General features: G+C 35.3%; 7 protein-coding genes and 2 non-coding genes across 13 annotated transcripts; 3 read left to right on the top strand and 6 right to left on the bottom strand.

Annotated features, from left to right (window-relative positions):
• Positions 1–121: 121 nt before the first annotated feature.
• LOC106346853 lies at positions 122–2,488 on the bottom strand. 2 transcript variants are annotated; one of them, XR_002652556.2, is made up of 6 exons: positions 1,794–2,462; positions 1,496–1,548; positions 1,086–1,173; positions 899–997; positions 521–653; positions 122–370 (listed from the first exon to the last, which is right to left on the bottom strand). XR_002652556.2 is itself a non-coding variant. In XM_013786301.3 (6 exons), exons 1-6 carry the CDS (start codon positions 2,373–2,375, stop codon positions 331–333), a joined length of 990 nt encoding a protein of 329 aa, XP_013641755.2. In that variant the 5' UTR covers positions 2,376–2,488; the 3' UTR covers positions 122–330. The 2 variants fall into 2 exon arrangements, 1 of the variants encoding a protein (XP_013641755.2); XM_013786301.3 differs by having other exon boundaries at positions 521–648; positions 1,794–2,488.
• A 645-nt stretch (positions 2,489–3,133) lies between these two features.
• Positions 3,134–3,205, top strand: TRNAD-GUC. The gene has a single exon. It is a non-coding gene; the product is annotated as a tRNA-Asp (tRNA).
• A 52-nt stretch (positions 3,206–3,257) lies between these two features.
• Positions 3,258–3,331, bottom strand: TRNAV-AAC. The gene has a single exon. It is a non-coding gene; the product is annotated as a tRNA-Val (tRNA).
• A 487-nt stretch (positions 3,332–3,818) lies between these two features.
• LOC106346852 (general transcription factor 3C polypeptide 3) lies at positions 3,819–10,068 on the top strand. 3 transcript variants are annotated; one of them, XM_013786300.3, is made up of 18 exons: positions 3,819–4,007; positions 4,145–4,510; positions 4,761–4,875; positions 5,199–5,306; positions 5,545–5,729; positions 6,040–6,232; positions 6,362–6,619; positions 6,963–7,103; positions 7,196–7,277; positions 7,530–7,643; positions 7,869–8,014; positions 8,236–8,321; positions 8,420–8,537; positions 8,688–8,732; positions 8,867–8,993; positions 9,078–9,192; positions 9,280–9,470; positions 9,548–10,068. In XM_013786300.3, the coding sequence occupies exons 2-18, from the start codon at positions 4,194–4,196 to the stop codon at positions 9,925–9,927; spliced, it is 2,721 nt and encodes a 906-aa protein (XP_013641754.2). In that variant the 5' UTR covers positions 3,819–4,007; positions 4,145–4,193; the 3' UTR covers positions 9,928–10,068. The 3 variants fall into 3 exon arrangements, with proteins under 3 accessions (XP_013641754.2, XP_048638365.1, XP_048638366.1); XM_048782408.1 differs by having other exon boundaries at positions 3,858–4,007; positions 4,081–4,510; XM_048782409.1 differs by having other exon boundaries at positions 3,893–4,007; positions 4,095–4,510.
• Positions 10,069–10,827: 759 nt separating this feature from the next.
• Positions 10,828–11,727, bottom strand: LOC106349878. Its single transcript, XM_013789838.2, has one exon. The coding sequence runs from the start codon at positions 11,725–11,727 to the stop codon at positions 10,828–10,830; it is 900 nt and encodes a 299-aa protein (XP_013645292.2).
• A 1,246-nt stretch (positions 11,728–12,973) lies between these two features.
• LOC106351388 (PRA1 family protein F1) lies at positions 12,974–13,683 on the top strand. The gene has a single exon (XM_013791192.3). It carries the CDS (start codon positions 12,995–12,997, stop codon positions 13,547–13,549), a length of 555 nt encoding a protein of 184 aa, XP_013646646.1. The 5' UTR covers positions 12,974–12,994; the 3' UTR covers positions 13,550–13,683.
• Positions 13,684–16,394: 2,711 nt separating this feature from the next.
• Positions 16,395–18,003, bottom strand: LOC106351387 (inorganic pyrophosphatase 2). The gene is made up of 4 exons (XM_013791191.3): positions 17,525–18,003; positions 17,326–17,447; positions 17,037–17,238; positions 16,395–16,881 (listed from the first exon to the last, which is right to left on the bottom strand). The coding sequence occupies exons 1-4, from the start codon at positions 17,669–17,671 to the stop codon at positions 16,507–16,509; spliced, it is 846 nt and encodes a 281-aa protein (XP_013646645.1). The 5' UTR covers positions 17,672–18,003; the 3' UTR covers positions 16,395–16,506.
• A 1,309-nt stretch (positions 18,004–19,312) lies between these two features.
• On the bottom strand, positions 19,313–23,898 carry LOC106346851 (serine/threonine protein phosphatase 2A 55 kDa regulatory subunit B beta isoform-like). Of its 2 annotated transcripts, none has more exons than XM_013786298.3 (14): positions 23,518–23,898; positions 22,796–22,899; positions 22,607–22,702; positions 22,398–22,517; positions 22,057–22,239; positions 21,629–21,720; positions 21,245–21,363; positions 20,993–21,116; positions 20,641–20,764; positions 20,470–20,538; positions 20,297–20,388; positions 20,139–20,216; positions 19,992–20,050; positions 19,313–19,909 (listed from the first exon to the last, which is right to left on the bottom strand). In XM_013786298.3, exons 1-14 carry the CDS (start codon positions 23,741–23,743, stop codon positions 19,773–19,775), a joined length of 1,623 nt encoding a protein of 540 aa, XP_013641752.2. In that variant the 5' UTR covers positions 23,744–23,898; the 3' UTR covers positions 19,313–19,772. The 2 variants fall into 2 exon arrangements, with proteins under 2 accessions (XP_013641752.2, XP_013641753.2); XM_013786299.3 differs by having other exon boundaries at positions 22,060–22,239; positions 23,518–23,896.
• A 2,345-nt stretch (positions 23,899–26,243) lies between these two features.
• LOC106349877 lies at positions 26,244–27,024 on the bottom strand. The gene is made up of 4 exons (XM_013789837.2): positions 26,939–27,024; positions 26,740–26,851; positions 26,486–26,662; positions 26,244–26,405 (listed from the first exon to the last, which is right to left on the bottom strand). Exons 1-4 carry the CDS (start codon positions 27,022–27,024, stop codon positions 26,244–26,246), a joined length of 537 nt encoding a protein of 178 aa, XP_013645291.2.
• Positions 27,025–27,234: the final 210 nt, after the last annotated feature.

Below are 27,234 nucleotides of genomic sequence, written 5' to 3' on the forward strand. Positions count from 1 at the left end.
ACGACATGGCGATTCTCGATTTACTACCGTCTGTTATTTTATCCGTTGGTTAATTGACTTAACTGCCATCGCTACAATCTGGTATACTTAAAACCGTATTAATGTAACTCGAACCGAACCGAACCGAAAAATCTATTTCATAACCGGGTAATGTACTAATGTATCCCATGGCAAAATAAACCAACGTATGCCTATGGAGGAAACTGTTTTTATGTCTGTTCAACTCTCTCTCTCTCTCTCTCTCTCTTTTCTCTCTATACACAGCACTTAAAAAGGATTTGGTTCTCCGGCTGAGCTCACGGCAGGGCATCAAGAATTTTGATCACCAGTTCATGTCCTGCTGCCAGTTCGCAATCTTCCATTTTTATGCCTGAAAACCAACACCGGAGAGAACAAGATGGTTTAAGAACAATCCTGAATATGAGTTTATTCGCCTTGATCTGGACGGCTGATGTAGCAAGATTCCTATGGCAAGTAATTTAGATTTATTAATAAGCTTGAGAGAGAGAGAGTTACTAACCAAAAGGAGTCTTTCTTCTCCTGTTCCAATAGCTCTTCAAAGGAGATATCTGAAACTTCATCATCTTGACTGTCTAACTCTGTCCTCAGTTTGTCTTTGAGTTCCATGGAAGCGCTTATCTCAAGAACCTACGCTATCAGAAAAAAAGTACTCATGGCTTTAGCTATAGTTAAGCAGAAAAATGAACCAGAATCCAAAGGAAAGTTTGAATTGTGCTAACAGATTCCAATACAAAAGGTAACAAAAATAAGACTCTACTGGTCTATTAGACAGCATCAGTTATAAGATCTTGAAGTCTCGGATACAATCTACAGAGATCACAGAATCCATTGACATCTGCATAAATGACTAGTAAGAAGTGATCGAGTTTGGTATTACCTTTTTGTATGCAGGTGAAAGTTTTAGTTGTTGTTGGAGCCAGTTATATACAAGTGCATCTTCTTGTACTCTTTTTTGTTCCATCTCCAGCTTGTAAATCTGTTGAGACACAAACATTACTTTCTGCCTAAAAGCAACTTAAAGACAGAAAAATAATCAGGCAAGAACTGATGAAGCTAATATTCACCTGTTGACGAATTCGGTCAAAGGAAGACCTATCAGCCTTGAACAGAAGAGCTTTCGTTATTGAAAACTTACGCTTGATTACCTCCGACCTAAAATATAAAACTATCAGCCTCAAATTATCATCACTGGGGAAGAAAAGGTACCATCAGAGGTCAACTTTAGGATTAAGCTCAGAGAACAAAGCAGCTAACAATTGTTATGAATCTAGAAATCCAATTCTTGAGGTGTTAACAGCATATGAACATCTATGATCTCTCAATAACATATTCCCGAAAGCGAACACACAGTGAAGATACATTAATCGTAAAAGAAACAATCTTGAGTCCTCAAAATGTAAGAAGAACAAATGATAAGGATCAGAGATGGGGGTATATGATATCCTCTCATGGACTGATGGAAGTGTTAACTTACTTGTTCTGTAATTCATTTTTGGCTTCTATCAAACAGTTAGCAAACTCCCCAACCTGCAGAACCCAAAGGAACATCAATCTAAACTGATTGATCATTCAGATAGATCATAAGGAAGGAAGCTGATCATGTTGTTTATCAACTCAAGTAGTATATGATATTGAACTAACACCACCACCAAGCTAAAAGCCACAGAGGTTCAACATGCACAAAAAGCCTATTACTTTAGGGAAATTCAGAGTCTTAGCAGACTTTGATCTAAGCTTCAAATCGTATAAAGTTATAACCTTTAGAAGCTAACCTGAGCTAAGGTCAATCCTTTAGCACTATTGCACTTGACAAGATGATCGTACTGCTGCTTGATCTTCCTCTGCGTCGCACTGCTCGAAGATGTAAAAGGATACAAGCAAACAAACTCCGGTTTGGTTTCCGAACCCGAAACCAACCCACCATCGCCGCCGGATTCATCTTTCCCACCTCCTCTCACCTCCGACTTCTTCTTCTTACCTCTCTTCTTCCTCTTCTTCTTCTTAGCAGACACTTCTTGATCTCCCTCCCAATCAGACTCTTCCTCCTCCTTCTTATCGCAGAGCAGTAACTCGTAAAGACGCGATTTTGCTAACCGGGTCTCGTCATCTTCACCGGTTTGGTAATGGGCCGATTCAGAAATCTCCGATGGTTCGAGTTTGGTTTCGGATTGGGATGAGAGTTTATTGCGGCTGGAGAGAGCAGCTCTGCGGCGGGAGGCTTTGAGGAGGAAGTAGGTAGCGGAGATGAATGAGAAGAGGGAGAGAGAAAGGAGACACGAGAAGAGGAAGGAGTACATGAGAGGGTTTAGCGAAGATGCTGTGGTTTCGATTTGTGTGAAATGCGGAGCCGCCATTAACGTGCTTCGTACATCACAGAGGGGAAGGGAAAGAGATAAAAGAGAAAGCGACGACGGGACTTTTTATTCTTTTTAGTATCTTAGGATATTTTTATGGCAAGTTTTTAAAATCATTTTGGAGTTCAGTTTAATTGTTGCATTAATTTGGTTGTGAATTTACCGATACTATCAGATTATAGTTGACATTTTAATCTTCATTGAATAAAAAATTCTGCATTATCAATTAATAATAGTTTTTATATAACTAGAAAGATTCTTTTTTCAAAGTTATAATTTATTAATATTAAGAGATAAAACTCTAACTTTATAAATATATCCCTCGAAATTAGCTTCAATTTTGTTTAATTTTCTCTGACAATAAAAAATAAATGACCATTTATGACAAAATACTAATAATAAATGAATATTATAATGATTTATTAATTATAATTACTTGTACCAGTATCTGATATTTCACTTTTTATGTTTTCAAGTTTGTATGTTGACATATACAAAAGGCTGATCTGATGTGGGATCATATTCTTATAATGTAACTAGTGTGAGTAGTTTTCTTTGTTTGCCTAATTATTTTTAATGATGTAAATTAATGCTACAACTATGTATATTAGTAGTGTTTCAAAAACAAAAGTTTGTTATTGTAGTTTGAATATATTTGGCCCTCTAAGCTAAAAGAAGGCAATAATAAAGAGATTGTCTTCTTAATCATCTGTGGAAAAGATATTTAGTTAAGTACTGTCATCTCAGTCATCAATAGTGTCGTTGTAGTATAGTGGTAAGTATTTCCGCCTGTCACGCGGGTGACCCGGGTTCGATCCCCGGCAACGGCGTTTAACTTTTTTAAAGTATTTGAAATTTTCATAACTAATAAAGAAAAAATAATGGCTTCGCCCGGGTTCGAACCGGAGACCTTCAGTGTGTTAGACTGACGTGATAACCAACTACACCACGAAACCTTTGTGCTTTTGTAGAGCATACAGTTTATTATTTATTACAACAGTAAGGGTTTATAAAAGCACTCTAAGCCTCGGGGCTTGGCCGGCGGCCCATCTTCTAATACACATGTAAAGCTTTGGTTCTGACTTGTTATGTTTGAGATTTACGAGCCCTGTAAGGGTCTTGTTTATCCTCTTTCCATGAAACAACATTGTTGAGCTACAATCTCTTAGCACCGGCTGGTTCTCGGTTCAATTGAGAGATTAGTTTGATAGAAAACCTTCCACGGTGTAGATAAATCCAAGCAAGTGGTTTCTATGCTCACGAAAAGCTTAATAACATAGATAATAAGACATGAAAATGAAGTAGAAATTCTAGGCAATCGTCTGGTTTTGGCGTTGAAGGGAGAATAAGCGATTCTTGTTTTAATCTTTGTACATAAGAATTGAGAATGCTTCTGTTGGGCTTAAAGACATCATCTTCTTATAGAAATATCTCTCTTGGGCTTACATGTGGGCCTTTTAGTATATTGTATTTCTGACCCAATATCTTCTCTCCACCGTTCTCTCGTATTCTCTCCATCGCCGGCCGAGAGAAAACTGCATCTGGTCTTCTTCTGGTTTTGTGTTTTGTCGTTGAAGAGAAACAAAACCTTTTCTTTTTCGTTCTTCAGACACACTTCACTTGGATTTTCAGGTAACAAATTTCTTCAATTTCAGGGGTTTTGAGCCTTTTTGTTTCAAGGGAAATTGAATATTTACGGTTTCAGTGTCGAGTAAGCAGCTGCGTGGTAGAGAAAAGATGTCAACTTTTTGATTGGTTCTGCGTTGTAGATAGTGAAGCTCCAAAAGAGACTTCTTTTTGGTTTGTCTTTTGGAAAGGATGGAAGATAAGGGAAAGGGTGTGGTGGGAGAAGGAGATGAGGAACACTCGTTTTCTGTGTTGGAAGGGGGTCCAAGCAATATGGAAGTAGACGGTGGTGATGGAAGTGATGATAACTATGATGACGATGATGATGATGACGGAAACAGTGATGAAGGAGGCCAGGTAGATGATGATGATGATGATGATGATGAGGGAGATGAGTCTGAAGAAGGAGATGAGTCTGAAGCTGTCAGTGGAATTCCAACAACATTCGAACGCCTTGAATATGAAGCTCTCGCTGAGAAGAAACGCAAAGCATTTACTGAGTCTCAACGGTTCGTCTTTCACTCTCCTTTTGTTTCTTTATTTTGGTATATAATGTTTCTAGTTGCAATGACAATAACTTTTGATTTTCCTAGATTGTGCAATTCGGTGAATAAATTGTTTAAATTCTCCCTCCCATTAGTTTTGTTTAATGCTTTATGCATTCGAAAATCCCATTCACGTAGCTTTTAGTTGGATTTGTTGGTCAAGTACTCCCCAACATATATTTTGTGTTGATTATTTTTTTTGTGAATGTGACAGTGATGGTTCAGATAAGAGATCCAGGCATGATGCTATTAACATCTGGAATAGCACCTCGGGCGAGAAGGGATTCATGGAACTCTACGATACTGGCCGCCGACGAAAGTCTAGGAAGGTACGTTTTCCTTGGACAGCTTCTTCTTTTTCACAAGTTAACTTGTACTATTACATTGTGTCTTCACTCCGTCTCTTGCAGCAAGAACTTTGTCCTTTTGTCTATTATTTAGCATTAACTCTTTTTTTTTAAAAGGGAAAAAGTACATGAACTGCATGTTTGTTCTTGAACCTCATTGAAATACAAGTTCCCTCCTGCATCACTTGTGCACTTTCTCGTGCTACACTCCACGAAATTATATGATGGGACATATATCAACTCTGCATATGCTGCCACTTTTTTTTTTTTTTTTTTTTTAAATGACAGTGTATATACTTGTGCAGAATAAAAAAAGGGGTAGACGACAGGGGTCAAAGAAAAAAGTTTCACCTGAAATTCAGAAGAGGTTGAGTGAGGCGTTTCTTCTTCACGCAGATAATAAAGACAGTGAGGTAATCCCAGACGAAGTTTTTATTTTCTGTGGTATCGTGCCTTTTTAGAGAGAATAGCGTAGCTCGGGAACACATTTCATTATTTTCCTGAAAAAGTAAACTGATTTTTCTCTACCACAATATCGTTTTGACTATTACATTTCAGAAACTGCTGCTTTTTCCTAAATCGTGTGTGTCTCATATTATTTATATTTATTTATGGACTGATCCAGATTTATGCTGTTTTACTTTCTTCCAGGCCTTACCTATTATATTAGACGTTATTAAGCAAGCACCAACCTTCGGTCGAGCGTATCATTACCTATCGCTTGTATATGAGAAACTTGGTAGGACCGACTCATTGTCTACTGGAGTATTGAGGATTGCTGCAACTGTTGAAGGTCCAAAATCACCGTGTTGGAAGTTGCTTTACGAGAGGTCCAAGTAAGTTCTCTTTGTTCATGCCAGTCTTCACTTTTATACAGCAGAAATGGCGAACGCAGAAACATTTATGTTACTACTATGTGCTTGTCAATAACGGATATCTAGATGTCAAGATAGTTGTTTACAGTAAGACCGTAACAGAGATTGTAGGGCTTGCAAGTAATTAAGTAACAAGAACCCAATGTTATTAGCCTTGGTAATATAGTTATTGGGAAAATGAGTAAAACGAAAACGCAGGAAGCTGTTTTGTTTTCTGTTTAGAATTTTGTTTGACAGTACCAAGCTAACTAACAAAACTAATTGATTTCAGGGAACAAGGGGACTTGTCTGCAAGGAGTTATGCGTCCAAAGCAGTACAAGCTGATCCAGAGAATTTCTCTTTGAAATATGAATATGCAGACCTCTGCCTAAATGCTGGAAGATATAAAGAAGCTGCCGAAACCTATGAGCAAATATTTCGTCGGTATCCTGAGAGGATTGAGGTCCTCGATTGGGGGACAAAGGTATTATAAGCTGAATGAGTATAAATTTATTCTAAATTGCTAATCTCTGTGATGTAGTTTCTATACCCAGAAAGAGACAAATGGTTATGCCCAGTTTACGAAATTGTTTTTTTTTCTTGGTTTTCTCAGTATTTTCTAAAATCCGGCGAGGGTGAACGAGCAGCAAACATCTTAGAGGATCATATAAAATCTCATCCATCTGAAGTGGGGCCTGATGTCTTGGATCTACTGGCTTCTGTTTTGATGGAAATTAATGCGTATGATAGAGCTCTTAAGTATATTCATGATGTGCGCCAAATCTACAATCTAGGAAAAGAACTACCTTCCAGCTTGAAAATCAGACAAGCCATCTGTCATGTTCGCCTCCAAGAAATGGAGCAAGCAGAGGTTTGTGTATCTTACATTATAAACCTGCTAATCTTTTATCCCAATGATTGCCTTAAAACTATACCCTCCTCTAATTATTTAGTAGATGGATAACAAGATTTGGGAAAAAAAATGAGATTTTAAATCTACCTAAAGAGAATGTGGTTTGCATTGGTCCTTGTCATTCTTATTCCTTCGTGTTTCTTCTCAAGTTCATGTCTCACTTTCTTACATCATTTGAAGTATGTCAGTTCTGTTGTGTTATGATCTTTAGTATGATGTGCAGTCTTTTATATAGGGGTTTCTCTTTTCAAAAAGTTGATGTACCTTCTCTTGTGAATTATGTTGCTTGCCGCATCTGCAGATTGTTTTAAGTAGTCTACCACGGGAGGCTGTATCCGAACATCCAAATCTCATCATCAATTTGGCTGATGAGCTAACAAAGATTGGGAATTTTCATTCTGCTCTCAAATACTATTTGTTAGCAGTCAATGACACTGTGAATGTAAGTTGATAAGCAGTTGTACTCGGATTGTTTCTTCTCTTACAACTTTTGCTTCGTCCCTGGGCTAACTAGTTCCGTGGACTTCCTTGTAGGATGGTTATTTGTTTGTGAAAGTTGCTCGCTGTTATACGTCGTTGGCAAAACGAGATCAGGCCATCATTTTCTATTACAAAGGTACTTTTTAATCTATTTAATAAGAGGTTAATTTAGGTGTTGTGCATATGTATAGCCCCCTTTTGTCAATAGTAGAGATACAATTTTACTATGTTCTGTCTGTAGTTAACTACATTGGATGTTTTGTGAAGGTTTCGAAACTCAAATATCTTATGATTTTCCATGTCGTGCAAATTAAAATCTTATTGTTAATTGTATTTTCAGTTTCTCGTTAGCTTTTTTCTATTTGTTGCTAACTGAAAATTCCCTCAGCTTTGAATGAACTCAGTGATCCAATTGATGCTCGCATAACTCTGGCTTCACTTCTCCTGGAAGATGGCAAACGAGATGAAGCTATATCAGTGCTTTCTCCTCCGGAAAATCCAGGTCAGCAGAGAAAAAAAACACTATCTTCTCTTGCCGTATTATCTAAACGAGTGCATAGTTTACCCATGTTACAATACCTTATTAAATATCACTTTGTCAGATTCACTGCCAAACTTTGTACAAGTAATGGATTTGCGATATCTTTCCAGCGTCGAACTGTTTTTCTTCCAAATGTTAGTTATGCGATATAAGTTTGCTAACAATGGTTCTTTTTTCTAAGTGTAGATCTTGATACTTCTAAACAGAAGGCATGGTGGAAGAAAAGAAAGATCAGGATGCATCTTTGTCAGATCTATTATTCAGAGGGGATGCTCGAGGAGTTTGCCAATACAGCATTGCAGTTGGTTCTTAAATGGGTGTGGCGGCGGACGGTAATATCTCTGTATCCAAGTTTCATATAATAAATATGCTAAAGAAATTGACAACATAAATAGTAACTGCTTCTTGAAGAAAAATGTACTTGTACCCTCCTGAACATTCAGCATTTCGTTAGGGTTCTTTCATTTAGCATTAGCAGAATGTCGTTTGATGGAAATATTTTGTATGCTGGCGCCTTACACTGTACTTGCACTCGGTCTCATGAGACGTGTAGGTCAAGGGAAAAAGAAAACGATCGGTTCTTTCGGAGCTTCAAAGAAATAGAAGACGCCGACGTCCTAGAGATGCTCAAGCTTCAGAGTGAGTATAAAAAAACATATCCATTATAATCTTTAAGACTTGCCGTTTCTGTCTGGGCATTATTAGTAACCTTTGTTCCGAAACATGTTGAGCTATAGGTTGAGAGGCGGACCCAAAAAGTGGCGCAAAATCAGGGCAACATTAAATGAGACAAAGAGAATCAGAGAACGGGCTGCTATTAAAGCTCAGAACGAAGATATCTGCAGTGAATCTGAGGTATCTATCTATGTGCACACAATCATACCTTCCCGTATTACCTGATAAGAACTTGTCCACAAGACTTTTGTGGGTGAAATGCATGGCGGTTATGTCCTCTTTGTTTGCCTTTTATGTTGACGGGTGTTATACTTTGACTTCTCTACTCAGGAAGAAGCTATGAAGGATGAAGAGTACCACCGTCTCTTTGTAGATGTAATTAACGGTTCCCTTCTACATATTTTATTGTTTCTTTTTACATACGGTTTTTCTTGCGAATGACCGTATAACTTCCTTGATGCCGTCTTCCTTTATGTTTGTCATGACTCCTTAAATTGCATGTCTTGTAGTTGTGCAAGGCATTGGCATCGCTGCAAAGGTTTTGGGAAGCTCTGGAGATAGTTAACCTGGCTCGTAGATTGGACGCCAAAATGCTGCCTGTTGAGATAAAAAAGGAGCTTCAGTCACTTGGAGCTAGTAATCTCCTATAACCCAACCTTGATATCCATTTTTCTTCGTGGGTGTATGGTTAACACCGCTTTCTTCTTTTGCTGTTTACAGAAATATCATGTGATACTATGGATCCAAAGCAGTGGTTTGACTGTGTAAGATCTGTCATTCAGCAACATCCGTATCGTTTGAATGCCTGGAACTGCTATTACAAAGTCATTTCAAGGTATACAGAGCGTATTTCATTTCACTTGGAAAGTGTTGTCCACCCGGTTTGGTTTGCAGTATAAATATCTCGTATGATTTTGCGCAGACTAGGGAAAAGAGCATCGAGTGAAGCTAAGTTCATGCATCACTTAAGAAGCAAGTACAGAGATTGCGTACCGCCTATTCTTATCGCTGGTCATCATTTCACCGTTACAAGCCGACATCAAGATGCTGCAAGAGAATACCTTGAAGCATATAAACTAATGCCAGATAGCCCTTTAATCAACCTCTGCGTAGGTAAGCATGTATCTATATTCTTCTCTCCTTCGATCAGTTAAATAAAAGTCTTCATCTCTTATATCTTCTTTTCTCAGGAGCTGCTTTAATCAACTTAGCCCTCGGTTTCCGACTCAAGAACCGGCATGAGTGTCTTGCTCAAGGCTTTGCATTTCTATACAACAATATCAGAATCTGCAGCAACAGTCAAGAGGCTTTGTATAACGTTGCTCGGGCGTATCATCACGTAGGTCTTGTGACTCTTGCGGCTTCGTACTACGAGAAGGTTTTAGCGGTTTACGAGAAAGAGTATCCAATGCCGAAGCTCCCAAACGAAGATCCTAATGTTGCAGAAGAGCGTAAACCTGTTAACTGTGACCTACGCAAAGAAGCTGCTCACAATCTGCATTTGATATATAAGCACAGTGGAGCGTTTGATCTCGCGAGGCAGGTCTTGAAGGATCACTGCACTTTCTAAGTTTCGTTTGTCTTGTAAACTCTACAACCAACTATTATTATTGTCTTAAGGCTGGGTTATCACTTTATTGTGTAGTTTCAACTTCATTAACTGAATTTACTTGGAGTATTAATATATAGTTGCTACTTGCAAAGATTACTATTTCAAGGATTTATTTGTAGCGGTGTCAACTGCGCAGGTCTAACTCAAAACTCATAAAACCCGTATATATTCGAGTCCAATCCACCTGGTTTGGAAATATTTTGGGTATATTTTAAAATCCGGCTCAGTGCTAATAGGGTTATAATTTTACTTGTAAGCATTTCTGGCGTTTTAAGTTTTCCGGAAGAATTCATTAAAATATTATAAATGTCATTTTTACCATTTGAAAACATCTATTTTTTTTTAATAAAAATTGGTTTTAAATTTTTGTAAGTGATGTTGTCAAAAAAAAAAAAAAAAATTTGCAAGTGTTTATCATATGTTTTAAAATCATATTATTAACAAGTTAAGTACAGTTAATTATGATGTTTCAGTGGTGGACATCGTTTATCACAATTTTCAAATTAATAGCAAATTAACAATTTGACTGCGTTTATCACAAATTTTGTTAAGGAAAATTTTAAGCCTAAAATATAATTAATAATTGTCTAATTTTATAGGCGTATGATATTAATTTTCATCACTATTTTGCTAAAATCTTATTGGATTTGCTATTCGAGCACCATGGCTTGATAGTACTATCACTATCATAAGACTATCCACAACAAAATAGCCTAGTCTTTTTTTTTTGCTAGGAATGTAAATATCATATAAATATGAGAAGGTTCAGATATACAAGATAGCTGCAAGATATCACCTTAGCAAAAAAGATAAAAAACAAGGGGATACATAATTGAGAAACAAATGATCAAGAGAAGGTTAAGAAAGCCATCGAACCATAAGACCTTCAAAGCGCTTTCTTCCCCTTCTTCCTGTGATTACGTTGCGGACCTCGCGATCAATGAGCCTAACGAAAGTGTGAGGGGGTAGACAGACTCCATTGTGTAGGCTGATATTCCTCTGCTTCCATAAATGATACACTGTCGCCTGGGCCGCCACCATTTTTAGTGTTGAAGGCGTTGCTGAAGAGGGTTTTCTGATCCATGACATAAGCTCTGTCCAAGAGTAGAAGAGGTGAGACCTATTGAGCTTCTGTAGGATATGGTGCCAAACAAATTCCGCATAACCACAAGTGATTAATAGATGGTTCCTAGACTCAGCAGCAGTGGTACACAGACAGCAGGACGGTTGGATATTCAGGCCCCATCTGATCAGCCTATCCTTTGTTGGGAGACGGTTCAGGTTTGCAACCCACATAGTGAAAGCATGCTTTGGTATGTGTCCTTTAAACCAGATAGTCTGAGCCCACTGTTTAAAAGTTGAGCGAGGTCTAAGCATATCCCAAGTTTTGCCTGACGAGAAGCCATGACAGTCGGTTCCGTTAACAATCCACATATTAGAGTCCGGTTCAGCAGAGGCGTGAGGAGGCATGACAGTTGTTAGATGGATATGAAGAGTTAGAGCACTGTCTGACCTAGGTTGTGGCAGCGTCCAGTTCACGCCGTCTGAGGCTTTGGACACTGTGGCTGTTAGTGGTATTCTCAAATTACAAGGACCAGTGGGTCCAATGTGATCCAGAAGCCGTCCAAAAGGGGTCCAACAGTCGTACCAGAAGCTTGCACTGTCACCATTTCCCACTCGACACTTTAGAAACTGTTGCGCGATAGGTCTTAGTGATAGTAACACATTCCAAGTCCAAGTATCTGTCGACCTTACCATCATGATCGTTGTTATTGTTGGGTTTTGCACTTGAATCACGTCTCGCAAGAAGACATGAAGAAATGCATACACACAACATGATATACGCCTGATGCAAAATGTTTCCTTGTATTCATTCGTTTAATCGCCATTATTAAATGATATATTTATAATCATCTACATTTAGCTAGCCCTTATTCAGTGATGATCTTGATTTTTAATCCCTTTTGACTATCTCGACTCGAAAAATACCATTGAGAATCTCTCATCCACATACAATGTGTCCATCATTGAAACTATCGTACCATCCTTCATCATGATCAACTGTTTATTATTGTTCAATAACAAAATTATAGCAGAATATCAAGGTTTCAACTTGGAACTTATCCCTTTCCCAAAAAAAAAAATTGGAACTTATAAAAAAGGGGGTTTAAAGTTGGAGTGGTGGCCATAAATGATCCATGCATGTTCATTTGGTTGAGTGTTCAATAATGCAAAAGAAAAAAATAAGTAACTCGGCAAGTCTCAGCTCTTTCTGGCCTGGCCTTACATGACTTGCAGTTTTCTCCTCGTTCTCATCTTACTAAACAAGTCCCATGTGGTTTGTTTTCACTGGATATCACCTCTTTTCACTTTATAAATTGAGACAATGCCAGCGTAGCCTGTTATTGTCCCCCATGGCACTTTTCACCTGTCGTTTTATTACTAGACACTTGTATATTTATTTTATGGGATTGTGGGGGTTTACGTCGTTTTAAGAGTGTTGCCTTTGTTATACATAACTTTTTCTTTCCGTGACATTTCATCTACTAAAGACGATTGTCAATTATGATCACCGATCAGCAAGCCATTCCAGTTCATGAGATTATAAATTATAAACAAAAATCACGACAGTATGATCACCGTAATAACAAATCGGTTGCGAATTACATAATCTAAACGTTAAAACAAGTTATATGCACACAAAAAAACTAAACAAAACTCTATTTTTAAATGAACTCTAATAACAGTTATGTAGGTGAATCCTTCGGAAGAGTCAGCCGTCAAAGATATGTTCCAAAAAAATATCGTTCTTACGTAGCATTTTATTTGTGTGTTATTAGTTGTTTTCTAACGCATCTCACATTTCACATTTTTTTTTGTATAACTCATATTTCTTATATATTATAGAAATTAAAAACTTTATATAACCTCTCCATTGTACATATTTCTCTTCACACATCACACTGACATACAAAAATATCACTCTCCATTGTATTACAAAAAAAAGAAGAAGAGAAGAAACAGCATGACAACAATATACGGTACAAATCCGACGGCAGCTAACGACCAAGCCCCAAAACTGGAGTACATCACACGCACCAACAACCAACACCACGTAAGACCCGGCCTAGCCACGCGCCGCCCATGGAAGCAAATGCTCGACCTACGCTCCTTCCACTTCCCACGTAAGATAGCCTCAGTAATCACCCGAATCAAAACCAACATCGTCTACTTCCAAACCAACTACACCATCGTCGTCCTCTTCTCTGTGTTTCTCAGTCTGATCTGGAAACCCTTCGCCCTTCTAATCCTACTGGCCCTTATCGGTGCGTGGTTGTTCCTCTACTTCCTCCGCGACGAACCACTCACTGTATTCGACCGAGAGATCGACCACCGTGTTGTCCTTATCGTCATGTCTGCTCTCACTCTCTCGGTTCTTTTCTTGACTGACGCAAAACTCAATATTGCCGTGGCCGTCGTGGTAGGCGTGGTGGTTGTATTGTTACACGCAGCTGTTAGGAAAACCGAAGAGATTAACCAAAACGAAGATGAAACCAGTCCTTTACTTCCCCAAGTATAAAATAGTCTTCATTTGCTAGAATATTTCACATTCATGGCTACGGTTGTTTAGTTGTTTTTTTGTTTTCTTCAAATCCTTTTTCACTAAACTCTTGTTACCATTGCTTATTAGCATTTAATGTTTGTTTTCTATTATGTGCGCTGATGCCTACAGTATTAAAACAAGGAAACACAAACTTAACACAACAAAACAAGTGTAGTATAACCACACTTGTGTGGTCTGAGTGGTACGGGTTTGGAAAAGCGCTAATCACATCAGGTTCGAAACTTAGTTCTCAGACCCAGAGCTACTACTACCTCTGCTGGTAAAGCCTTTTTCCCAAAAGGTAGAGGTACCAGGTTCGAGTCTCAGCAGTTGCGGGAAAGGGATTAAACAACCGGCTCTTCTCCTTGGTCCAAGGATTATATACTTCGGCCTAGAACTTCTTCAATTCAAAAAAAAAAACTTACTATCTCAGATATATCCGTTTGTGTGGCAGTGTGACATAAGTACAATATCTAATTCTCATTGTGAGTAACCGCAACCACGTTGGTTAGGCCTCGACCCCCAAGAACACCCCAAGTTATAAAAAAGAAAGGGTGTCCTATTAAGCGTCCCAGTAAAAACTCATTTCAAATATTTTTTTTTTCTATCTCTATAATATTATTTGAGAAGTTAGTTTCCTATGTGTCGTTCTCATATTAACTCTCACGATGGTTGATTACACTGATACCCTTAATGAATTAAAAATATTAAATACTATTATTTTTTAATTTAGTTTCTTTTTAAAAAAATTCCAAAAACATATACATATAATAAAAAAGGAATTTTTTTATAAAGTTAAAAAAAATTGAAAACGTAAATATATGTATATTTAATATGATTTCAAAAAAAGGAAAGTTCACAAAATAGTAATATTACATTTAAAAAATATTTTTAAATAACATAAAATATAGTTTTGAAGTAATAAAATACTTTATTTATATCTATATTTTCTTAGATGAAAAACATAAATTTGTATATAATGTGATTTTATTAAAAAAATTTACACAGATAATCTTGATATTAGAAAAAGAAATAACATTTCTTTCAAAACATAATTTTAAACAATACAAAAAAAAATTCAAACTAATAGAAGTATTTTTATAAATCTATCTATTTTCTTAGAAGATTACACAAAATAATTGAGAAACATAAATTGATATATGTTTAATTGACTAAAAATAGTTTATAATTAGTATTATTGAAGTGATTTATTTATTTTTCATATATTTTGTTGACTATAATAGCTTTCAATTACATCAAAAACAATATCGATAAATTATATTTTACTTATATAATATTATTTTCAAATCAAATCACAATTTTGTGTACTGCTTATTTTTAAGAGATAATGAAAACAAAAAAAAATCAAATAGTTGCAAAATAGATATATTATATTTTATCATTATTAAAGTTATTTGTTTTCTTAATATTAAATTTTCTTTTAAATTTTATGTTTGTGGAACTTAATATAACCATAATCAAAATATCAAAGCAAATCTGAATTCTCATTTTTAATATTATTTTAAATAAATTTTAGTTTCCATTCAATAAATCAAAGACATAAAGTTATTTAGAATTTATAGAATCTTTTAATTATTGTAAATATTAATATGTGTTCATGAGCTTCCAAAAATGTATCACCTACTTATGTATGTAACTTCCTATTGAGCATCACTTCATTTTATAATATATTTTAAAAAACATCAATATATAATTTGATAAATATTATGAAAATACATGCACGTTTAAACGATAAATAAAATTGATTTGATTTGACTTGATTATAATAAAAAATAAAAATATATCATTTGGATTTGAAAGAATAACAGTAACTCAATATACTCACAACATGAGTGATTCGACTATTCTAACTTATATCTAAAATCATAGATTTAACTACAATAAGAATATATAATTTTATAAGAATAGTAATTTATTTTATAAATATAAATCATAGAACAACTCAAAACATATTAAAATAAAAATAAAATATTAAACAACTGTTACAATTTAGTTCTTTTCTAAAATTTATATATATATATATATATATATATATGCATGAGACTTCAAAATATTATCCTTATATTAATTTATATTAGCTGAAATCAGACACTTTAGTTTATTTTATTTTTTTAGTCTAAGCACAAAATATTTAAAGTTATACATAATCTTCATAAAATATATTTATATATTTAAGACAATAACCACCTAAATGCAAATATGAAATTAATCAAAATTTTAATATATTTAGAATAAAAAATATTATAGTTGAATTCAGAGATGCAATCCAAATTACAGAAATGATAACTAAATTGACTGTAAAAACAACAAAATCGATTAAATATAACATATATAAAATCATATGTATTATTAAAGTAATATAATATTATAAATATAAATGATGCATACAAATTATAAATTAATTAAAAATTAAAAGTAAATAGCAATCAATTATTATAGTATATTTACTTCAAAAATATTTATATCACGGGAAAATCACCTAGTAGCCACTTACTTATAAACCGTGCATAGCCTATACTGGTTGATGGGCATTATGGGATAGCCCTGAAAATGTTAAATTTCTAAATCCGGTTTGTTATCTAAGCAAGGTGGGTTTTAACAAAACTTGTGGGCGAGGCCGGCGTAGAATTTGAGCTATGATCTTTAATTGACCGGCAAAATTTGCAGAAAAAATATTAAAAAATGCTACACAAGTAGCAAATTGAATGTTTAGGCAGTAGGTGAGTAGTGGGATTCCGATGTAAGGGGCGTTAAGCTTTCAATGGAGTTACATAAATACGAGTTCAAAACAATCCATGTATAAACCAAACCATTCAACTTTAGGCATCTTATACTTTCTTTCTCGGTTGCATGAAGAATATAATACAATGTTCGAAACAAAAAGATCTTAGATTCTTTCTTATCTTCATCAATCACTTAACCAGACTTAAAGGAACTTGAAGAGCAAGAGGCACCAAAGGTTCGTGAACAATCCCGACAGATATCTTGCAATGATCAGAGCTCAACATCTTCTCCTCTTCTGGTGATAATATAATCTCGTTGATTATTCCCATTAGTATTCTCTCCATAGCTTCACCATCGGTCCAGTCTCTAACCGTAGCCTTAACCAAGGTCGGGTTTTGACTGATCAAATCCCAAGCCGGGAAATTCTTCCTTGGCATCATGTAATCTTCAGCTTTGAGTCTAAGACTCGGACAATAGTCACCAGCACCATCTCCAAGATAGATCATCTTCATCTTGTTTCCTTCTTTGGTAAAAGAAGCTTGAATCCTCTCAATTATCAAACCCTATAAATATAAAATTATTAAAACCATTAATTAACCGAAGAAACACACACAAGTGGATCCGTATAGTTTCAACACACGACATGAGTTGATCGTAGCATATAAAATATTCAAATATTAATTGTAATCCGTGCATGTAACATGGTAGTAAAGTATACCTTGCACATGTTAGGAGGGCAACGAGAGCAACCGTGGGAGGATTTGGTGAAGTCATGGTAAGGAGATACTATTAACCTTCCTTGTTCATCTACAAGTCCAGGATTTGTATTAATCTCAGAGAAATACTCACGAATCCCGAGATGTTCAAGAACCGTTTCGATGAATAACGTGTTCGCGTCGCTCACTATTCTCAGCTCGCACCTAAAAATAACCAAACCGTATAAGTGAACGTGTACGTGTCTTTTCTTTAATCAGAGCATATAATCAAAATTAAAAATATGGAATTACCCTAACGCATGAGCAGATTTGATAGCAGGGATGACGCGAGGATGGATGGGGATTCTTCTCAAGACTTGTTTGATTTCTTCAATGGTTTTGCCATGATCATGAAGCTCCTTCATCATCCGAGCCTGTTATTATGAAAACCAAATATTGATATTGGGTTGAATGAAAATCAGAAAATATAGTTAGGGATGGATGCACAAACCATGAGAGAGTTAAAGGGCATTGTGGGGAGAAGCTGGTCGAACAGATCAGTGAAGCCAAGTTCATCCACGACCCAATTATCACTGTCCACGTCGATGATCGTCTTGTCAAAATCGAATACAATGACAATGTTGTTCTTGTTAGCCATTGTCCGAGAGCGCTGAAAAAGAATCTTGTGGAAAACCTTGATGTATGATTGTTGTGGAATGTGTAGGAGATGAGTTTGATTTATATACAAGTGAAAGAGAGATACGAATAGGGTTTTTTTCTCGGAAGATGCCTTTGGAATATTACCTTGCGCGTATGCAAAGAAAAATTGAAATTTGGTTCTTATTTTTATTAACCGTTGGATGGTAACAATTAAGGTCAAATATTGACTACGTGTGCTGATCGGACGGTGTTGACGGCTCTTAGTTTATTTTGTTGGCCATTTATTTATTTATTTTAGATTGGCTTGTTTTTGACCCAAAAAACAAGATTGGCTTGTTAAAACTTTCCTTTTATGTGGATTTTTAGGCAGGTGAGAAGACGCGGGCACGAGACAAAAGCATATCCACCTATTAATCCGTTTAGCTATCTATTTATTAAAATAAAAGTAAATTATTTACAAAAAAAAAGAGTGAGAAAAAACTAAACCATAAAAAAGAAGTTTTTGCAACATTGGTATATATATATACACATAATACAAGTATTATATTGGGTAAGAATATAATGTTTCATTATTGAGGGATTTTGTTTGTTCATGTGTATATTAGACTATTAGTTTTGATGAATTTTCTCAACTAATTACATTTATGTCATATTTTTCTACTTTAACATTTTTTACTGATTTGGCAAAAGGATTTTGTTCTATATAGATACAAAATTTAAACAAAAGGAAAAAGAGATGCATGCATGGGTAGTGGCTTTATCGATTAGGTCACAAACTTTACCAATAAAGTTAAAACCAAAAAATAATTATACTCGGTTGGAATAGCCTTTAGAACACTGAATTTATCAAAATATTAAAGTCTGGAATACTATGGAAAGTGCATCAGAAGGCACCAAAGCTGGCAGGAATATTCAGTGACAAATGTAAGAGGAATATTCTTGGAGTTAAGGATCATCAGAACCCACTTCGGTGGCCACATCTATCAATACTCATCAAGCTGATCTCTTCATTATATCTAATAAGAAAATATATTTTTAAAACATTTGGCCGTCGATCACCTAACCAAGTCTTAACATGACAACACAACACTGTGTCTATGTATATCGCTATCTATTTTATATACATATTTCTCGAATGATCAGACGTTATCATCAGAAGATCCGCCTCAAAAGAAGCTTCTACTCCTCTTCCTCACGTCTTTAGAGACCTACTCTAATATAAAACACGGAGGAAAATAAATTATTGTCGTTGCAACTCTGTAGCACCACGAAAATCCACAATAGTGATAACTTGCGTGTCACGCGATCTACTAGTTGAATGGTTAATTACTTTCCTCTATCTAAGGGTCGCGTGGCGTGGCCATATATGTTGCTCTCTACACTGTTTGGGAGGTTAGGATAATAAATTGTCTTTTATATTTTAAGAGGCATTTTCACAAGTGTAACAAGAACTGTGTACATGTTAATAACTTTTGCCAAAAAACAATTAAGCCACTGATAATATAGTTCTCGTAACTGAAGATATGAAGATATACAAACTACATTTTATTGTCGGTGGCGGTAAAAATCACAAAAGGGTGTCTGCAAATCAATTGAAAAGGAGAGATATAGAGAGCTAAATGCGTTCAAGAAGAAGATATGACAAAAGAATAAATAAACAATTTTGAAGCACAACCCTCCCCATCGTTTCATTATCGTACTAAAATTCCCACACAAGATAAGCTGTTTCTTAAAAGAGTAATATAAACTAAAAAAATAAAAAAGAATCTTTAGCAACCCAAAAGAACAAAAGACAGCCTAAGTAGGTTTCTCCTTTTCAGACAAATACCCTTCTGGTAAAAAAGGTATCTCCTTCTTTTCTTTCCCAATCCAACATTTGTTTTATCTTCTAACTCCTGAAAAATATTCTGTTGCTTCTTCCTGCTTTGGTCTTGGTCACAGCATACCTCTGTTACGACTACAATGTTTCTGGTTACATAATCACTTTGGTTGTTAAACGAGAGAGCGAGAGAAAAAGGCAGAGATAGCTTGAAAAGGGAGAAAATGGAAAGTTAAAATGGAGCAAGCTGGTTCCATGTTTCTTTTCTTTCTTCTCCAGTTCATCCATAATACATGTACAAGCTGTTGGCTGCTGCACAAGCAATTGAATTCTCCGTTGGGTGCCAAGCCATATGCAGCAACTTAGTTGTGAAATCGTGTGCGTTCCCGTTCGCATCTGATCCTGGACTCTCTGATCCTGCATCCAACACACCATTTTTTCACTCCAAAAGAAAACAGTAAAAGCTTGAATGTGTTTTACTGTGACCACTACCACTAACCTCGTCTAGCCACGCTTGTCATAGATCTGGAAGATCTTGCAGGTGCCTGGATTTGCCTCCTAATGTAAACCATTGATTTGCAAATTGATCACCATAAACTACTATGACTTGGGTTTAGCTATCAATGTTCTCTGTTTTTCAATTTACCTCATCGGATTTTTGCTAGCTTCCAACGTTGCAGCTTCAGTACTTCCTTGAGACGCTCCAAATACGCGGAATAGATTGCTGGTTTCACGCATGTCAATGGTTCATCTCTTATATAAGATAGAGAAGTACTGAATTGAAAAGAAGACAAGCAATCAAACCTGTACGAGCCTGTTGCTACCCTTGATCCATCACCACTCAGACAACACTCGAATTTATCAAAGATGGAGTCGTTTTCATATAGATCGCATAGCTGCAACCGGGTAAACATAACGTGGTTAGTTTTCAAAACAAAATCATCAAATGAGAGATGCACATAGGAAGAAGCTCTCACCCTTGGTCTCAGATGTTCATGAACCTGGTAAGACGCAACTGGACCAGAATCCATGTTTATGTCCCACAGCTGAAACGTCAGAAAAAGCAGATATCAGAAAGAACTGAAGGATACAACTATATTGTCCTACCACGAGAAAGATGAAGACAAGGGAATCAGATGATTTCCAACCTTGAGGGTCATGTAATCGCGACTAAGTATGTATCTCCCATTCTTTGAGAATTTAATATCTGAAATTGAGGCAATTATCTCTGTGAAAAATGATCTTGAACCAGGTGCTTCCGGTTCTTCAAACCTGTGATAGGAAAGTAACAATTGTCAGTGGTCTGAAATTTTTAGCCTAATAATCTCCATTTCCAATGTCATCGATGACAAGATAACAGAAATATGTGAAGTTAACATACTTATTCATATCCCTTCTTACTTAAAGTTTCAACTTAGTTAAGCACATATCACAACCCGCTCCGCAAATCCAGAAAAACACTATCCTTTTTGATAAAAGGATGAGGAGAATAGAACTTACAATTTAGTATGAGAATCGCACAGAGCTGATTGCCTCATATCAATCAAACGGATGGAGCCTTTTGAACTGCTATATGCGAGCATATTACAATGGATTGGATGAAACTCAGCAGATGTAATAACCTCTGGAGAGACGATGTAGTATTAAAAAACATGCTCAACAAGGATAATGTTTTATAAAGTAAACGTGAAAAGAAGAGAATTTCAAATAAGGACGTTATAACTTCTACCAAAATAATGGAAGAAGGCATACCAGTTAAGTCCTCCATGTTTGTGGGCTTAACATCAACAATATTGAAACTCTGGTTGCTGACTTCCAAATTCCAGAGATTGACTCGCAGATCATCAGCCGAAATGAAGGTCTCTCCATCGCTTCAAAGATTAAAGGAATCGTACATTATCGCAATGCAAAAAAAGAATCAATGCACTGGAAGGCATGTATGTATAAGTTGTGAAATTTAAGATCAACGAAGTTCGATAATGAGAATGGTAGCATTATAGAATACTAAAACATATTATAGATAATAGCATTGTTTCCGGGGATGGAAAATCAAGGAGGAAAACGGTAAAAAGGCGGCATAAAAGATATCGTGAGTAAAATATATAGCCTGTGGGAAAACTTAAAGAAAAAAGTTACCTGCTATTTGAGATTGAATTAATATGGTAATCATGAGCATGCGCATACACTCTTCGGCATCTCGCCACAAGGCTTGTCTCCAGGCTAGTCACCTAAATTAAATATGCAGAACGACCATTATTCCAAGCCAAGTAACAGTTGATTAATGCATGTCACAAAAATTTGGTACTGATCTTTACTTACTACAAAGGGAAACAAGGACAACTACATTCCCTACATTCAGAACTAAATAATATTAAACCATGCAAAACCTCAAGTCTTTAAGTACAAACCAACCAGATAGATTACTGGATCAACTCTTTCTACTGGAGTGAAGCTCCGGGCATGGCAGGTTGGATATCTATATGCATTTAGTTTTCAGAATCCTGAATCTATAACTCCATTTGACACCAAAAAAGGAGAAAAAATAATATTGCATAGAGTACAACTACCAAGGGCAAACGCAGAGATGGAATGCCTCCTGGCGGGAAGGGAAAGTCCTTGCTCAGGTAATCTTGTGGTTTATCGGCATGTACTCCATTAGCGATTATTGGAAGAGGGCTACTTGAACCTGGATCTTTGGACGGATCAATATTCATTTCAGAAATTTTCTTGATCTTCTTCTCTTGTACCTGTTTGATCAAAAATGCATAGAGAGGTAAGAAACTACTCATCCTCTTTTTAATGGAGTCTTGGAAGCATAACCAACAAGCTTCTAGACAACTTTCACAAGTGAGACTGCGACCTATAATATTTGGAAACAAGATAGAAGGCTATCCAGATTCTGCACCTTCCAATATTTGATGGTTTTATCATTTGTGGAAAGCAGAAACAATGCACCATTTGCTGGCTGACACCATCTGATTTTGTTGATTTTCTCCTCTATTTCCAAACTCTTAAGATAGTCAAACTGAAAGAGATTGGAGAGCGAGATTATTTTTGTAGCACTAGCAACACATTTGATTCGTAAGTGAAATCCGGTGGTATCTTTCAATGTACCTCAGGTTCATGACTCTGAAACTCTGTTTTATATCGAAACTCAGGATGCCTAACTGAGTAATCCATCTGCTCAGCATCCCTCCTGGATCCAACATTCTGAAAATAACATCGCAGAAGAACGCATTACAGCACAATAACATGTTTTGAAAGACGATTGAAGTAAATCTCGCAGGAGAAAAAGGAACGCACATCTTTAGTATCCGTCCTCTCAAAAAGAACTACTCGGCCCCCACGGTCACCAGTTGCAAGATGGTCTCCACTTTTATCGAATTCAATTGCTGAAATGATGTCAACTGCGGAAACAAATTCATGCAAAAAAAAAAGAATCGTCAGATAAACAAAGTCATCACTAAATCTACACACATTAACGCCGTAAACAGCAGCTAGAATATTCTACTCACAGTGAAGTAGACTAGTACAACAAGAAGAGAAATGCCGAAACACAGCAAATTAAATTTGTCTGAAAACCATCTTGTAACATTAGTACTCCAAAAAATCACATCCGCCAAAAAAGAGCAACTTCAAAACTAGCTCAATATTACAAATTCAATATAACTCATGAACCAAAAATGCATAACAATTGATAACCCTACACACTTCCAGCTCGACAGACATTTCATCAAACGCTTTCCTTTGATTTTTTTTTTAGCAAAGTCGAGAAAGCATTCTAATCAGTGGAAACAGACAGAAGCTTAGATCACTAACAGTGCAATCAAAGACACATCAATGGGGCCTACTAAGCAGTAGTATAGGAAGAACTCAATAATATCATCCAAATCAGATCCAAACCACAAATAAAAAATCATTAGTCCTCCTCAAATAATACCCTCTGGATCTAAAAACTCTCATCTCCTCGAAAACACTTGACAATCAATCTCTAACGAGGTAAGCAATTATTATTATTTATTTACCTTCATGGACTTCTTCTCCGGCGGTTCGCTCGCCGAAGACCTGAGAGAATCTCCACTCTAGAGACGGAGGAGGACCACTAGCACTAGCAGCGGCGGAGGAAGCAGCATCGTCACCACCACCCTTCATTTTTTCTTCAATCCAATTAAAAAAAAGCTTCGAAAAGAGAAATCTGAGCTTCCGAATCTTAATCACCGAGTCGAAGATCGCCTCATCACTATAACACATTCCATTCCATAGCTTTCTTCATCCGTTTCGCGATTGGATGCACTTGATCGATGATTGATTTCGTCTTCTCTCTCTCTCTCTTTCTCAAGAAAAAAAATATGGAATTTCGATTCTCTCTCTCTCTGTAGAAAAGGGAGGAGCGAGAGGAGAAAATACGCCTTCCTCTTTGTCTCTTTCTAAAAGGATAAAATTGGAATTACGATCTTTTTTTTTCTTTCTTTCTTCGGGACCAAACGAACGAAGGAACAAATCGTATTAAGTAATGTCTATTACTATAATGTTTTGGTTAGAGTTACTGACGGTGACATTCTTTTATTCGATCAGTAAATTATGAATGGACGGTGACATATGGCTTCGCGTATCATTGGTCAGTTGTGGAGGTGCGCTTGCCACTGTTTGTATGATGGGGAATATGTATAAATACATCATTAGTGCCATTTCTAAATAATTAATTTCCCCAGTTATCCTAAAATTCCATTTGCAGTTTTGCACATTTGCTTTCTGCGAAGAAATTTTATCTATCTATACTATTATTTGCAAAGTAAATTTTTGCAATGAAACTCTCACGTTGAAAGTTAGAGTGGTTAATATCGTTTATACCCTTAATGAATAAAATGTATAAATAAATTAAAAAATAAAAACGAAATTTTAATTGATTTTGATTAGATAATTGATTATTATTAAGAATAGTAAGAATTATCCAAAATTTGAAAATATAATTTAAAAAAGAGATAACTTTTTTATATATTGTATTGTTATCTGAAAAAGTCTTTAAATAAAAAGCATAAATTCTATAACCAAATATTAATTAAATAAAATTATTAATTATATAATTAAAAATAAAATATTGAATTATCCAAAATCTAAAAATATAATTAAAAAAATAATTTCTATATATATATTGTATTGTTATCTGAAAAAGTATTTTAGTAAAACGTTAAAAACATAAATTATGTAATTAAATATCAATCAAACAATTTTTTTAATTATATAATTTAAAACTATTATTTGTGAAGTAAATAATACTTTTTACTCTTTAATATTATCGAACGTGTTAATTATTTCTTAATACATAGTAGATAAAACAAAAAAACACACATTACGATATGGACGCTATATTATCATCAAAGCAATCTTTACCATATGTACCTCATCCTATGATAAGTTATAAAATAGCAACGAATCTATGAGTTCAGCAAATTTGCAATTACCTACTTCAGAATTTTAAGTATATAACCAATCAACATTAGTGTGTTGAATATTATATTTACTAGGTGACCGGTCCGCACCCTGTGCGGATATAAGAACATGACCGGCCCGCACCCTGTGTTCCTTCTCGGTCCGCACCTCACGAGAGAGAACACAATAACGTCAGTATGAAGAGGCATATATTGTGTGTATGTATAATTGCAACGTCATAAAATATTTTGTGTGTTTACGAAGATACTTTCATTCAAAAAATGGAATAAATAGTGTATAGATTTAGAAGTAACAGATTTTATATTATCATTAATTAGATTGTATATGTGTCGTAATTCTTTATTTTAGGTGAATAATATTATTTTTCCATAAATAATAAACAAACATTTATGTAGACATATTAAAAGAAAATATAATAAAAATCAAAATATTATCCATAAATAATATAAATTATGAAGTACATTTCTCGATAAAGAAAACAAATTCGATTAGAAACCTGCAAAAAATTAAATTAAATAAATTTTGTAAGCAATTTTGTAAGCAAAAAATTAAGTAACATTATTTGATAGATTTATAAATTTCTAAATTTTATTGAACATGTAATAATATTAAATTGACATACCATCATCGGTCTCCTAACTCATCACAACTCATCTAGCAAATACAAAAAATAAATAATTGTAACAGTTTAAATATTTTAAAATTTGTGTTCGAAAAAAAGTAGATTAAAATTACATACTGTGACTACGGAATATTCTGAAAAACTTGTTTGTAGACGACATTCAATATTTTTGTCTGCGGCTTCCCTTCTTTACCAGTTATTAGGATTTTTAATCCAGATCTCGACTTAACTCTTGAAAGTGCAACTTTACCTTGTATTTTGTAAGTATTTTATAAATTATTCTAAAATTATTATAGTTGTGTTCTTAATATTATATTGCTGGTGCTTAATGACTGACTGCCTCGATTATTAAGTTGGGTATTACAAATGGGCTGAGATTGTATTACTACCAATGAAAACCTAATAAGTGGGATCGGTTTGATAATAATTATAAGATTAGTAAAATTTCGGTTACATTTTTTTGTTATTCAGTATTTCAAATGGACTAAGAAAAGGTTGTCTGGTTTAGATTGGAACTTGATTAATTTCAAATCCAATTAAAAGCAAAAAACAAAGGTAGTCGGACCAAATCTTAAACAAAACCAATGTTAACAAAGGTACCTTAGACAAATGTTTTTAAAATGATGAAAAAACAAAGCCATAACAATATAAAGGAGAGCATTTGAAAAAAGAGACAGCTCACTCGCCCTTGAGTTTCTTTTGAGAGAGTTTCTTGCCAATAGATTGTTGATCCCCAAGGCAACTTTCGTCATCTTGTTCGCTTTTTCTTTTGGACAAAGGAGTTGCTGTAAAACCACCAGAACCAGAGGAAATATCATCTGCGGACTCCAACATTAAGACCTGCAAGAACCATATTTAATCGAATCAATATTATGCTCCTGTAACAATCAAAATAATCACAATTAGAAGCAGTAAATTACCGGTTTAGGAGGCAAATCAGCAAATTCCTCAACCATTTCACGGTCATCAGTAGCCAATCGAACAACATACTGAGAGCTCTTTCCTTTAATGTTATCAGCGTCAACTGAAATCTCAAAAAGGACTCTCTTACCAAAGAAATCGCTAACTGTTTCTGGTAAGAAGTCTTCATCTTCATTCTACAATTACATAGAGATAGGTTAAACAAACAAATTTATTGTGTTAATTGATGTACAATTATATTGCATAAAAGTACCTCGTCATAGAGTTCAGCAGCAGAATGACGCACAATTTGTTGAGCATTAGCATCAAACAAAAGAAAATTAGCCTCACCGCTATCGTTCTTGACATGGGCAATTAATTTGAACCTGTACAAAAAAATTAATTAACGTCACAGACTATTTCAATGACGATTTACCCAACTCATCTATTTGTATATCTAACCCGCTCAATACCTGGAAATGACATCACTGTGTTCTTTGTCACACGTATTGCAGAAGAACAAGGTCCAGCCATCAGCATCAACATTGGTTGTAGGCATCACTTTTTGTTGTAGTATTTATAACTTAAATATTGCCAGCCACGTTTAGTATCAATTGTTTCAATAGTCCCCAGAGTGACAAAAGTGCCAACTTATTCGTCAATAACAATATGTTAAAAACATTGATAACACATGGAGTATACGCATGTGTAAAAAATTCGAGATCAAAGAGTGTAGTCTATATACCAGAGTACTGTCAATGATCTCTCT

Source organism: Brassica napus, chromosome A6 (genome assembly GCF_020379485.1).
Source record: "Brassica napus cultivar Da-Ae chromosome A6, Da-Ae, whole genome shotgun sequence".
In the NCBI taxonomy this organism is placed as follows: domain Eukaryota; kingdom Viridiplantae; phylum Streptophyta; class Magnoliopsida; order Brassicales; family Brassicaceae; genus Brassica; species Brassica napus.